At 33.4% G+C, this 13,676-nt stretch overlaps 1 protein-coding gene across 1 annotated transcript; it reads right to left on the reverse strand.

The window, feature by feature from the left end:
- Positions 1-12,582: 12,582 nt before the first annotated feature.
- On the reverse strand, positions 12,583-12,957 carry LOC131604072 (uncharacterized). Its single transcript, XM_058876566.1, has one exon. The coding sequence runs from the start codon at positions 12,955-12,957 to the stop codon at positions 12,583-12,585; it is 375 nt and encodes a 124-aa protein (XP_058732549.1).
- Between the last annotated feature and the right edge of the window lie 719 nt (positions 12,958-13,676).

The raw sequence follows: 13,676 nt of genomic DNA on the forward strand, positions 1-13,676 counted from the left end.
AGTGTTTGGAGTAGAGAAATTAGATAACAAAAAAGTATAAAATGGTATAGGGAATGAATGTGTTTGGAGTGTATGTACTAATTAGGACTAAGGCTAAAGACTATTTATATAGTGATGGCATGAACATCTTTTCTTTCCATTTTTGAATCTCCTCATCACCAGATCAGCAAAGCACATACTTTAGGCCAAATTGGACCAACAAAAAGAAATGGAAAAAAGTTTGGATAATGCAGTAAATTTAAAACTTCCTTTTGATGTCAGCATTTCAAGTTCTTACTAAGTGTTTTTTAAAAAGCAATATGAAAAATTCTTTTTGATGTCAACAGTCCAAGTCGGTATGATATTTTTTTCTTTAAAGATTCCTAGTGGTGACTGTAATACTACGTAGTCACATGGAGCATGGCATAATTGTCGAGTTACTTTGGAGAAAGATGCACAATGAATGTTTTAAATTACACCTAAAACCCTTGCTGATGTATATATTTCCCAAACAAAAACTCTTGATTCCGAAAAACACTGCAAAATCAGAGTGACTTAGATAAAACAAAATACATATAATTTAATTGTTAAAAATTAGACAATTTAATTTAAAAAAATTGTCCTAAAAAAAGCATTAATACATTTTTTTTGAAAATTAAAATATTTCTTGAAGAAAAATCTCACTTGTTCAAGTTTTGAAGGCAACACTGATTCAGCATGGCTTCAGCTTTGAAAATAAAATTAATACGAAAGTCATTCCTAAACTTACCGAGTTTATTTAGGACAAACGAAATGATGATGCTAGTAATTTTTTTTCCAAAATTTACATGAAAATTATAAAATTAATAGTGTTGGAATATCCCTTAAAACCTTTGTTGACGAAGAGAAAGAAAACATATTTCGAGATTGTCAAGTAATCCGAAAGCCGAAAATATATTTCGAGATTGTCAAACATATTCAGAAAGCCGAAAAGTAATCTGGTTCGAGTGACTTACTCTATCGGGTTCGGTTGGTTCGGTTCATTGATTCATTCATTAATGTTAGATATTTTATATTAATTTGGAGATCATATAAGTTAATATAAAAAGATATTATAAGATATTTATAATATTTGAGAGATATTATAAGATTATAATAATATATTTTATTTTAACAATTAAGGAGATATTTTTAGAATTTTGTATGGATTTGTTGGATTTTAGCTATTATAAATATGTATCTCTTCTATTATTATAGTGTGACAATCTTAGAGCTTACATCAACAACTGAGAATAAGGGTTTAGGGAATTCCAAAGGAAAACTTAGAAAGGCAAAGGTTTATATTGAGAGTTGGAGAGGTTGGGAAACACTTGGGTAGAAAATAGGGTTTGTTCTTTGGAAACTGTGAAGGCTATTTTCTTGTAACTCATTTGTAATCTCTTGTAGCAACTTTCTGAGTATAGTGAAATGGAGAGCTGCTCTCTCCTCCTGAGTAGATCGTTTGATAGAACTGGATAAACAAACCTTCGTCTTTTTCTCGCCTTATTCTGTTATATTATCTATATACGAATTATTATTTCTGTAGATCATTTATGTTGGCTGCTACTTTTCTTTATTGAAGAGTAATTCAATATTCAGATGTTGAGCATCAGAAGTTCTGGGCATCAGAAGTTCGTATGTGGGTTCATCTTCTGATGATTACTCAGAAGATAGTATTGACCAGAAGTTGTTGAAGTTGAGCATCAGAAGCTCTGATGCTGGAACGTGAACAGATCTTCTTGGTCCTGTTAGCTTAGCTATTTAGTTAGTAAGGGCACTTTAGTATTTCTTAGTATTGTACTGTTTGTACCTTAGACTTGTTCACTAAGTTTATTCTGTTAGGGCTTACGTGGCAAAATTTTCTTTTATATAAATAGCCTTGTAGTAGCTATCATAAATACACAACATTTTATTCTCTCATTCTCTTTTGCGCCGTTATTCTTTTTTTATTCTCTTTGTTATCATCTTCGATTCTTGTGCGCCAACAATTGGTATCTAGAGCTCCGGTTCCAAACACAAGGAAACACGAATGAACATGAGTTTGTGTGACTGTGTGATTGATTTTGTTTCTGGGAAACAAAGTTGTGTTGAATCACATTTTTCTTGGTTGTTTGTGGGTTTGGGAAACACTGTGTGAGTGTGAGTGAAATCTATTTTTCTGCACAAGTTTGAAGATGAGTGGAAGCAACTTGAATACCAAACTTCCAGTTCTTGATGGTTAAAACTTGAGAAAGCAATATGAGAATCTCAACATGAAGAACAATGAGAAAGTTTCTGAGTATATCTCTAGAGTGATTTTGATCACTAATGAGATGAAGGCTTGTGGAGAAACCGTTTCTGAACAAGTAATCATAGAGAAGGTCTTAAGGTCACTTACTCCTCAATTTGATTATATTGTTGTATCTATTGAAAATTCTAAAGATCTGGAAACCATGAGAATAGAAGAGTTGCAAAGCAGTCTAGAAGCACAAGAGTTGCGTCTGACTGAAAGAACTTCTGAAAGGGAAGTTGAGCAAGCTCTGAAAGCTTCTTTTGTCAAGAAGGACCAGAAGCATTCTTGGTCAGAGTCCAAGAATAGACGTGGTGATAGATTCCAGAAGGAAGCCTCAACTTGTGATGAGAAGAAATATCATAAGGGAAAGGAGAAGAAGAAAGTTCAATGTTACTGTTGCAAACAGTTTGGCCATTTTGCTAGAGACTGTTTGGCAAACAAATGAAGGAAATCAGAAGAAGCAAAAATAGCTAGAGGTGATTCAGATGATGAACCTGTGCTATTGATGGCTTCAGAGTCTGACGGAAGATGTTTGTCCGAGTGGTGGTATATGGACATTGGGTGTTCAAATCACTTGACTGGAAACAAACAATGGCTGATAGACTTTGACTATGAAAGGAGGACAAAGATCAAATGTGCGGATGACAAGTACCTTTATGCAGAAGGTATGGGAAATGTCAAAGTCAAAGTGAAGAATGGAAAGACTGTTCTGATTAAGGATGTTGGGTATGTTCTTGGAATCAGAAGCAACTGACGAGTGTGCGTCAGCTCATTGAGAAAGGTTTCTCAGTTGTTATGAAGAACAACCTCTTGAAGCTATATGATTCCAATCAGAAGTTGGTTATGCAATCTGAACAGGGAAGCAACGGAACATTCAATGTGAATGTAGAAACAGCTGAAGCAGAGTGTTTTAGTGGAGAAGGCACAAAATTTGATAGTAAGCTGTGGCATAAGAGGTTGGGGCACTTGAACTATAGAAGCCTGGGGCATCTAAGTTCTAAGAAGCTTGTACATGGCATTCCAAAGATTGTGAAGCCTGAGAAGTCATGTGAGGTATGGATGAAAGGCAAACAGCCCAGATTGCCATTTGTATCAGAAGTTGTTCCAAGAGCAAAGCATGCTCTGGGAGTAGTGCACTCTGATGTGTATGGACCATTTCCAGAACCTTCACTTGGAGGAAATAGGTATTTTGTGTCTTTTGTGGATGAGTTCACAAGATTGACGTGGGTAACACTTATCGAGTTTAAGACTGAGGTGTTCACAGAATTCCAGAAGTTCAAGGTGAAGGCTGAGAAGCATAATGGTCAGAAGATAAAGATTCTCAGAACGGATGGTGGAGGTGAGTATAACTCTAAAGAATTCCAGAAGTTCTGTGATGATAATGTAATTGAGCATGAGGTTACTACTCCTTATACTCCTCAACACAATGGTCTGGCTGAACGAAAAAACCGTACTTTGCTTGATATGACGAGAAGTATGCTAAAAGAGAAGAAGCTTCCTCACAATCTTTGGGGAGAAGCTGTTGCTACTGCAGCATATGTGCCCAACAAGTGTCCAACGAAGAGGCTGAAGGAAATTGTCCCTTTAGAGAAGTGGACTAAAGAGAAGCAGAGTGTTAGTCATCTGAAGATTTTTGGTTCTGTGTGTTACAAACATGTTCCAGAAGCCAGAAGGAAAAAGCTGGATGATAGGAGCAGAGTGATGTTACTGCCGGGGTACCACAGTACATGTGCATACAAGCTCTATTGTCCAGAGACTAACAAAGTTGAAGTCAGCAGAGACGTCAGTGTGAAAGAATCAGAAGTATGGGATTGGAGAGAGTCTCAACCAACTTGTGATGTAGAGATAACTTTTGAAGAAGAGTTAGAATCAGAAGATGAAGAATCTTCTGAAGATGAGTCAGATGGTGAATCTGATTCTGATCCAGATTTTGATGATGATCCAGAGTCAGGTGGTAGTCATGATTCTGGAAGGGAAAACTCTGAAAATGTAGAGTCTGGAGGACAAGCTTCTAGAGATGATCATGAAGGTGGTGATTTGGAGGTGGTGACTCTGGAGTAGGTGAGTCTGAAGTAGCTCAAAGGCCACAAAGAGTCAGAACTATACCTAGAAGGTTTGCAGATTTTGACATGTTGCAAGACACAGAAGTTGACTCAGAGGGAGATGTCATTCAGTGTGTCATGTTAGTAGACTCTGAACCAGTGGGTATTGAAGAAGCACTCAAGAAGAAAGTCTGGCTGAATGCCATGAAATAAGAACTTGAGGCTAGAGAAAGAAACAAGACTTGGAAGCTGACAGAACTTCCAATGAAGAAGAAAGCCATCAGCGTCAAATGGGTTTTCAAGGTAAAGCTGAAGCCAGATGGATCAGTTGATAAGCACAAAGCAAGGCTAGTGGACAGAGGTTTTCTTCAGAAACCCGGACTAGATTACTTTAAGGTATTTGCACTTGTAGCTAGACATAAAACAATCAGACTGGTGATTGCGTTAGCTACAAATAGGAATTGTTCCTTGATGCATCTAGATGTAAAGTCTGCATTTCTGAACGGTCCATTACAAGAGGAGGTATACGTGTCACAACCCCCTGGTTTTGTAAAAAAGAATCAGGAAGGGATGGTGTACAAATTACACAAAGCTCTGTATGGATTAAAGCAAGCACCCAGAGCTTGGAATTTGAAAATTGATTCATTTTTTAAGAAGCCAGGGTTTCAGAAGTGTGAGATGGAATATGGAGTTTATGTGCAACACTCTGGAAGAAATATGATTCTGTTGTGTCTTTATGTTGATGACATATTGCTTACAAGGAGTTGTCCAGAAGATCCGATGAAGTTCAAGAAAGTGCTGATGAATGAGTTTGAGATTACAGACCTTGGAAAAATGTCATATTTTCTAGGAATGGAGATTATGTACTCAGAAGATGGTATCATTCTACATCAGCTGAATTATGAACTTGAACTTCTGAAGAAGTTCAAGCTGGAGAATTGCAAAGTTGTTGTACACCGTCAGAAACGTATCAAAAATTGGACTCTGACTCTGAAGGTGAAGATATTGATGCTACGATCTTCATACAGCTGGTGGGTTCTCTGAGGTATTTGTGTAATACCAGGCCTGATATATGCTATGCAGTTGGATTGGTTAGTAGGTTTATGAGTAAACATAAGTGGTCCCACTATCAAGCTGCTGTCAGAATCTTGAGATATATCAAGGGAACTCTGAAGTTTGGCATATTGTTTCCTTCTAGGAGAAAGGAAGAATCAGAGTTATTGAGTTACTCTAACTCTGATTGGTGTGGAGACAGAGTTGATAGAAGGAGTACCTCTGGATATTTGTTTATGTTTCTAGGAGGTCTTATTTGTTGGAGTTCCAAGAAGCAAGCTGTTGTTGCTCTATCAACATGTGAAGCTGAGTATATTGCAGGTGCTGTAGCTGCATGTCAAGTTGTGTGGCTTCGAAACTTATTAAAAGATCTGAAGATTAAAGTGAAGAAGCCTCTGAAGCTGGTGATTGATAACAAGTCTGCAATCAATCTTGCCAAGAATCCTGTGTTACATGGAAGAAGCAAGCATATTGAGACTAAGTATCATTTCTTGAGAAGCCAAGTCTATAATGGAACATTAGAGGTTGTGCATTATAGCACCCAGAAGCAGCTGGCAGATGTTCTGACGAAGGCAATCAAGACGGATCAATTTCTTATCTTAAGGAATGGAATTGGTGTTGTTAGTTTTTGAAGAATATGAATTAAGGGATGGTACTGAAGAGTAATTCAATATTCAGATGTTGAGCATTAGAAGTTCTGGGCATCAGAAGTTCTGATGTGGGTTGATCTTCTGATGATTACTCAGAAGATAGTATTGACCAGAAGTTGTTGAAGTTGAGCATCAGAAGCTCTGATGCTGGAATGTGAACAGATATTCTGGGTCCTGTTAGCTTAGCTGTTTAGTTAGTAAGGGTACTTTAGTATTTCTTAGTATTGTACTGTTTGTACCTTAGACTTGTTCACTAAGTTTATTCTGTTAGGGCTTATGTGGGAAAATTTTCTTTTGTATAAATAGTCTTGTAGTTGCTATCATTAATACACAACATTTTATTCTCTCATTCTCTTTTGTGCCGTTATTCTTTTGTTTATTCTCTTTGTTATCATCTTCAATTCTTGTGCACTAACATTATTTACCTCACAAATTAATATTGAATTTTGTCGTAATTAACAAGATTCACAATAAACAGTTTAATAATACTATAAAATTGTTAATTCTGCATTTTTGTAATGTATTCCCTGTAAATCAATGAAAATATTTTATTATGCAATTATTAAAAAAATACTTTACCGCTTGGAGTTGTGCAATGTGTTTATTTAGTACATTAAATATAATTAACATATTTTTATATTTTTGAGACTGAGATTGTAACATGTAATTTGATTTACAAGTACAACATAACGAAAAGTCATTCACGTAGAAACAATGATGGATGCATGGACAAGTACTCTTATATTATAATATAATTGTGTTATCTCTTAATTCATTTTTGCTTTCTTTTTAAAATGCATGTCCATACGATTTTGCTAGAACTTAATTACTACTCGGTAAACTAAAATTTCATACACGTGGTTTAATTGAGAAGACAGTTTTTCTTCGTGAGTCAACATTTTGGTTTAATTGAGTGGTGCTTTCGTTTTGTGGAAGCTTATCAAAAGGAGATATTGTGAGTGTCATATGCATTTTTATATGAGCTATTAATTCTTGTTCTTTGAAAGCTATATAAAAAAATATTATAAAAAATAAGTGTAAAATCTAATTGAAATTCATAAGAAATGTCTATTAATTTATTTAACAAATATAAAATTAATAAATAAATGAAATAGACAGGCAAGTTCGTCGCCCGCCAATCCGTCATCTTAATGGGATGAGTTAGATTTTCATGCTCAATTTCAATTGACGGATTTGCCCATCCGCCCCTTTTTTGGTGGGATTAAGGTGGGGCTGGGCGTATTTTTATATTAATAAAGTAGTATTTTTTTAAAAAATAAAAGTTGTAATTGATTATTATATTATATTAATAATCCATAATTGAATTAGTTAAATTTATAGTTTCTAAAAAATACTAATTTATTGAAGAGTTATATGGTATCGGCTTTTTATTTACCGTATTTTTCTTTTTACTAGTAGCATTAAAAATGTGTGATTCATTTGTATACGTAATAAAGTACTGTGTTAATTTTTTCATGTTAAAAATAAAAGCATATAAAAAAAAATAGAAGAATGAAAAAACATATGACTGGAAAAAGGAGAAATGAAATCTATGTAGAAAAATACCACTTTTACTATATCAAATAGTTAACATAGATTTACAAGATAACACAACTAAAATCTTTGTACAATTATAAGTCATAATTCCCAAGTAAAAAAAACAAAATTTAAGGAACTCAAGTCATGCATCATGTAACTAGTTCGTTTGTCTCCATTATTTCTTCATCATACATCACTTCGATATTCTTCTTAAGAATCGTGGAGAATGGTGCTGCAAATCGAGCTGAGAAAGACATTGAAAAATCATCATCATTGGAATAACCATCATCAAAATTTTGTATGTAAGAGCTATGATCATATAAAAAGACAGGTGAAGATGGTTTCAAAATTCTCCTCTTTTTTTCTCTCTTGATCTTCCTCCAAAGTGTTTTCAACCTTGCTATCTTGATTTTGCTCATAAATTCATTGACACATACAATAGGGTCATCGCCAATTCTCTCATAACTTGACCAAATGCAGTTATTTCTTGATCCTAGACAGTTGCAATTTTCAACATCCATAGTGTGTGGAGTAGATAACAAAGGAAGCATAAAATGGTTTAAGGAATCAATGTGCTTGTACTAATTAAGACAAAGGCTAAAGGCTATTTATATAGTGATGGCATCAACAACTTTTCTTTCCATTTTTGAATCTCCTCATCACCACCTCAGCAAAGCATATACTTTAGACTAAATTGGACCAACAAAAAGAAATGGAAAAAAGTTTGGATAATATAGCAATTTTTAAACTTCCTTTTGATGTCAGCATTTCAAGTTGTTAATATTAAAAATTCTTTTTGATGTCAACAATCCAAGTCGGTATGATATTTTATTTTAAGATAAAGTTTGGATAAAGATACCTAAAACATATTTCACAAAAAAAAAAACTTTTGATTCAGAGCAAGACTGCAAATTCAAAGTCAGTCGACAAAACAAAATACAAAATTTTAGTCGTCAAAGGATACGTGATTTTAAAAAGAATTGTCCCAAAAAAGTGTGTAATGATAGATGATTTTGGGCAAGTGTGTATTAGGTTAGTTATCAGAATAAATAGCAGACTTTTAGATTGAAACAATGTTTTTTTAATTTATTTAACTAACTATCTAATTTTTTATGCATGAGAAATCAATCATTATAAGGAAAACTTCAAATTAGATTATTTTTCTTATTTATATCGTGGGACATAGGTGGATTTCTTCTTTTTTTTCTTCTTTAAATTTATCAAAGTAGTCTATGTCGTTATGCAATGTAAACTCCTTCTAAATCTTTTTGTGGTATTTTTTATCTTATAGATTTTCTTTGATTTTACAAACATTCTAGCTTTATGTTCTCTTTCTTTCCTAACTCAAGCAAGTTAGAGTGATGATTGACCTTTCTTTCGTTTCCTTTGCTTATGAAATTTTAGAGTTTTTTTTTCTTAGAAATTACTTGAATTTTTTAATTATGACATTGCAAATAAAATATTTTTAAAAAAAGTTTTAACCTTAGACACACTATTAATGTGAAAATCAAAGACGTGCCCTACATATTCCTGCAGTTATGCTGACAAACGAGATTAAAGGCTATTATCAATCCCATTTGAATCTAAACAGTTGCATTTAAACGCATTTATAAATTTTTTATTTATGACTCATTCCCTTGGTTCATGTGGCAATTGAGGAAAAAGGATTGGATCAACATTAACTGAGGGAATAGATTTTAATCAACCTTTGCCACCAACGACATTTTAGTATTTTTTTAATTTCTTATTTAATGTTTGTTTGTTTATTAAACCAACGAATCTTTGTGATAACTGTCAAAATGTCATTATTTTGAGTATATATTTCTGGCACTTATCGATTATATTCTTTCTATTTTTTTAATAAAATCTCATTTTTTGTGTAAATATTCGAATACTTAAGTTTTGATTCATTTTATATACTGTTTGACCATTTTCACTCATTTTATGGGTATTGATACATATCAGAGCCTAGAGTAATAAAGTTTTCAAGGCAAGACCTCGATTATGCGATTTTGGAGCAAAATAAGGCAAACTATGCAGAAGCTCGCTTAGCCATGCTGTAGCGCGCTAGGAACTTCAATAACAGAGGGGAAGTGTTTTTCTTAGCTCCCTTACCGCGGTTAGCTCGCTAAGCGAGATCTCCTTTGCCGTGCCAAATATTTCTTTATATTCTTTCATTTGTAACATTTCTAGGTTATGGTTTTTGGGGGATTTTTGACACAAACTCCATCAATCTCATTTTTAGGTTAGATTAAGTTAGAAAACAACTAGGGAGCTTACATCTAGATGATTGGAGGTGGACTGACCGTCGATCAGAGCTAACAAACCGGGAAATTTTCGATTCATTTCTCTTCTTCTTTATGTATTCTCTTGTAGTTGTGTTTTGTTTATGTATTTACTTTGAAATCATGCATAATTGTCGCCCATGGAGTTATATAAAACTTGCTTTACAACTCTTTGTCGATTGTTGTCTTAGATTTTCGCTCTGTGCTTAAGGTTTTTGTTGCTATAGACATATTATACTCGAGTCCTTTTTAAGAATGATTATCTATTAGTTTCTAGATTCTAGAGATAGATTTAGAGCTAACATTCACTTGAGTGTATGTGCTTAATGCCTTTGTGTTGGTTGTGCTGTGTTGAGTGATCATCGACGCGAGCAACACGGTTGTCTTCTGTGTTGTCGAGGTGTGTGGAGAGATCTCTGCTGAGATGATAAAGTGGTTTAGTGGTTGATATGTGATGACATTGACGAGTATCGTGGTTTGGCTATAACTGGTCGATAAGTTTAAGTCCGTAACGAGTGAGTATATTTACATGCGTGATAAGCTAATTCTATCCAAAGAATGTATTTATTTTTCTGTTCTTATGTTTTTATTTTCTGCTTTTACTTTCAACTCATTCAAACCCGAGCTTGAAAACATCAAAACTGTTGAATGGCATTCTAACCAACCATTCTCTGTGGACATGATAATTCTCGGAATAATACTTCCAAATCTTTTGTTGCTCTTCGTTATGCCTGCTTCAGCAAAATGACGCCGTTTTCGGGGATGATTTTGTTTAGGATTGCATCGCAATAGTATCCTTGGTTTTGAGCTTTGTACATATCGTATATATTGTATACGCTTACTTGTATAATTTTACTTGTACATGTTTATTTGTATATGTTCACCATATAGTATACTTGTATATGCTTATATATAAGTATACTTTTATTGGTGAGTGTTGGCTAAACAAGTTGAAATTGGACCTGTGCTTTATTACAAATATTCACTTCTCAACTTGCTTATCCAACATTCATCAATTTTTCTTTTTTGTATGAGAATAGTTGTATGTGTTCCATACTTGTGCATATGTGTTTGTTTGTGTACATAATAGTATACCTGTGTTTGCTTTTATGTTTGTTCAATTGTACATATTTGTACTCGTAACGTTTATGTGTTTTGGTTAGGACACTTTCTTTAGGTTTGCGAGGTGAGACATCACCATGGCATGACAAGAGGAAGCTACTTTCCAAGAACGAAAAAATAATAAAGGCATTGAGCTAACGGCGTAAAACAAGCGCTTGTTGGGAGGCACCCCAACAGTTGTATGTTATGTTTATTTTACTATATATGAGGTATTTAGGTGAAACGAAAGTAGGCTGGAAGATCTATTGAAGTTTTGGTTTTTCTGATTTTTCTGTCATCGCTTAGCGAGGACAAGCTCGCTTAACGCGAGCAGAAAAATTCAGATTCTTTGCTTTGTGCCAGTGAATCCACTTGGCCATCCTTTTTCCCACTATCACCAAGACTATTTTTGCTAGGTGTGATTCATGATTGAAGTTGTATTATTTTAGAATGTTTAGTATGATTTTTATACTTAAAATTTGTTTCGTTCATGTTATCGTTGTAGGACTGTGGTAAGTAATTACTTTGTTTATACATTTTTATGTTGAACCATACATTTGTTTTTGGTTTTCTGACTTGCTGATTCGCGATTCTTTAGTTTATTACTTTTGATTCTTTGAGTTGTTTGAAATTGTTTGAGGACAAACAACGTTTCAAGTTGGAGAGAGTTGATAAGTGCCAAAATATCGTTATTTTGAATATATATTTGTGGCACTTATCAATTCTTTTCTTTCCATTATTATAATAAAATCTCAACAATTTTGTGTGAATATTCGTATACTTGAGTTTTGATTCATTTTATGTACCATTTGACAATTTTTCATTCGTTTTATAGGTATTGATGCATATTAGAGTCTTGAATAATAAAGTGTCGAAGGCACGACCTCAGTTATGCATTTTTGGTGCAAAATAAGGCAAATTCTGCATAAGCTCGCTTAGCCATGTTTTAGCACGCTAGGAGCTTCAATAACAGAGGAGAAGTGTTTTTCTTAGCTCGCTAAGCGATATCTCCTTTACTGTGTCAGATATTTCAGGAATAAAGTGTAGCATGCTTATCCAGATGACTTCGCTTAGCGAGCCTGCGCATATTTTTCTTTATATTCTTTCAGTTGCATTGTAACATTTCTAGATTATGGTTTTAGGGAGATTTTTTACCCAAACTCCATCAATCTCATTCTTAAGTTAGATTAGGTTAGAAAATAACTAGGAAACTTACATCTGATTATTATATTATAATAATAACCAATAATTGAATTAGTTAAATTTATAGTTTCTAAAAAATTATTAAATAAACTAATTTATTGAAGAGTTATATGGTATTGGCTTTTTATTTACTGTATTATTCTCTTTACTAGTAGAATTGAAAATGTATTATTCATTTGTATACGTAATAAAATAATGTGTTAGTTCTTACATCTTAAAAATAAAAGCATATAAGAAAAATAGAAGAGAAAAAACATATGACTGGAAAAAAGAGAAATGAAATCATCGTAGAAAAATACCACTTTTACTATATCAAATAGTTAAAATAGATTTACAAGATAACATAACTAAAACCTTTGTACATTTGTCAAAAAAAAAAATACCTTTGTACAATTATAAATCATAATTCCCATATAAAAAATATTTAAGGAACTCAAGCATCATGTAACTAGCTCGTTTGTCTGCGTCATTTCTTCATCATACATCACTTCAATATTCTTCTTAAAAGTCTTGGAACATGGTGTTGCAAATCGAGCTGAGAATGACCTTGAAAAATCATCATCAGTTGAATAACCATCATCAAAATTTTGTAAGTAAGAGGTTGGATCATATAGAAACACAGGTGAAGATGATCTGAATATTCCCCTCCTCTTGTTTTCTCTCTTGATCTTCCTCCACAGTGTTTTCAACTTTGCTATCTTCATTGTGCTCATAAATTTATTGACACATACAATAGGGTCATAGCCAATTCTCTCATAACTTGACCAAATGCTAATGTTTCTTGAGCATAGACAGTTGCAATTTTCAAGATCCATAGTGTATGGAGTAGATGACAAAGGAAGTATATAAAATGGTTTAAGGAATGAATGTGTTTGGAGTGTATGTACTAATTAGGACTAAGGCTAAAGGCTATTTATATAGTGATGGCATGAACAACTTTTCTTTCCATTTTTTTGAATCTCCTCATCACCAGATCAGCAAAGCATATACTTTAGGCCAAATTGGACCAACAAAAAGAAATGGAAAAAGTTTGGATAATGCAGCAAATTTAAAACTTCCTTTTGATGTCAGCATTTCAAGTTGTTACTAAGTGTATTTTAAAAAGCAATATTAAAAATTCTTTTTGATGTCAACAGTCCAAGTCGGTATGATATTTTTTCTTTAAAGATTCCTAGTGGTGACTGTAATACTACTACGTAGTCACATGGAGCATGGCTTAATTGTTGAGTAACTTTGGAGAAAGATACACTATGAATGTTTCGAAAACCTAAAGCCTGCCGTATGTATGTATTTCCCAAACAAATTTTTTGATTAACAAATTTTTTGATTAAAAAAACACCACATGAAGTCATCAAGACTAGTAATGTGAGTGATTAGAATTTAAGTGTGAGTGGTTAAGTCATACGTTACTTTAAAGTGGAACAATATATAAGGGTAAAGATCCATACTCTCATTTCTTTAAGGTTTTAGGTGGATATATAGTTTAAGATCACTAACAAAAGGTAAATTTCTTTTCCAAGATATGAGATATGCT

The sequence above is a fragment of the Vicia villosa genome, linkage group LG5 (genome assembly GCF_029867415.1).
Source record: "Vicia villosa cultivar HV-30 ecotype Madison, WI linkage group LG5, Vvil1.0, whole genome shotgun sequence".
Lineage (NCBI taxonomy): Eukaryota > Viridiplantae > Streptophyta > Magnoliopsida > Fabales > Fabaceae > Vicia > Vicia villosa.

Excerpts from the sequence above, each read along its gene's own strand:
- LOC131604072 (XM_058876566.1), bottom strand. The coding sequence starts at position 12,957 with ATGGATCTTGAAAATTGCAACTGTCTATGCTCAAGAAACATTAGCATT.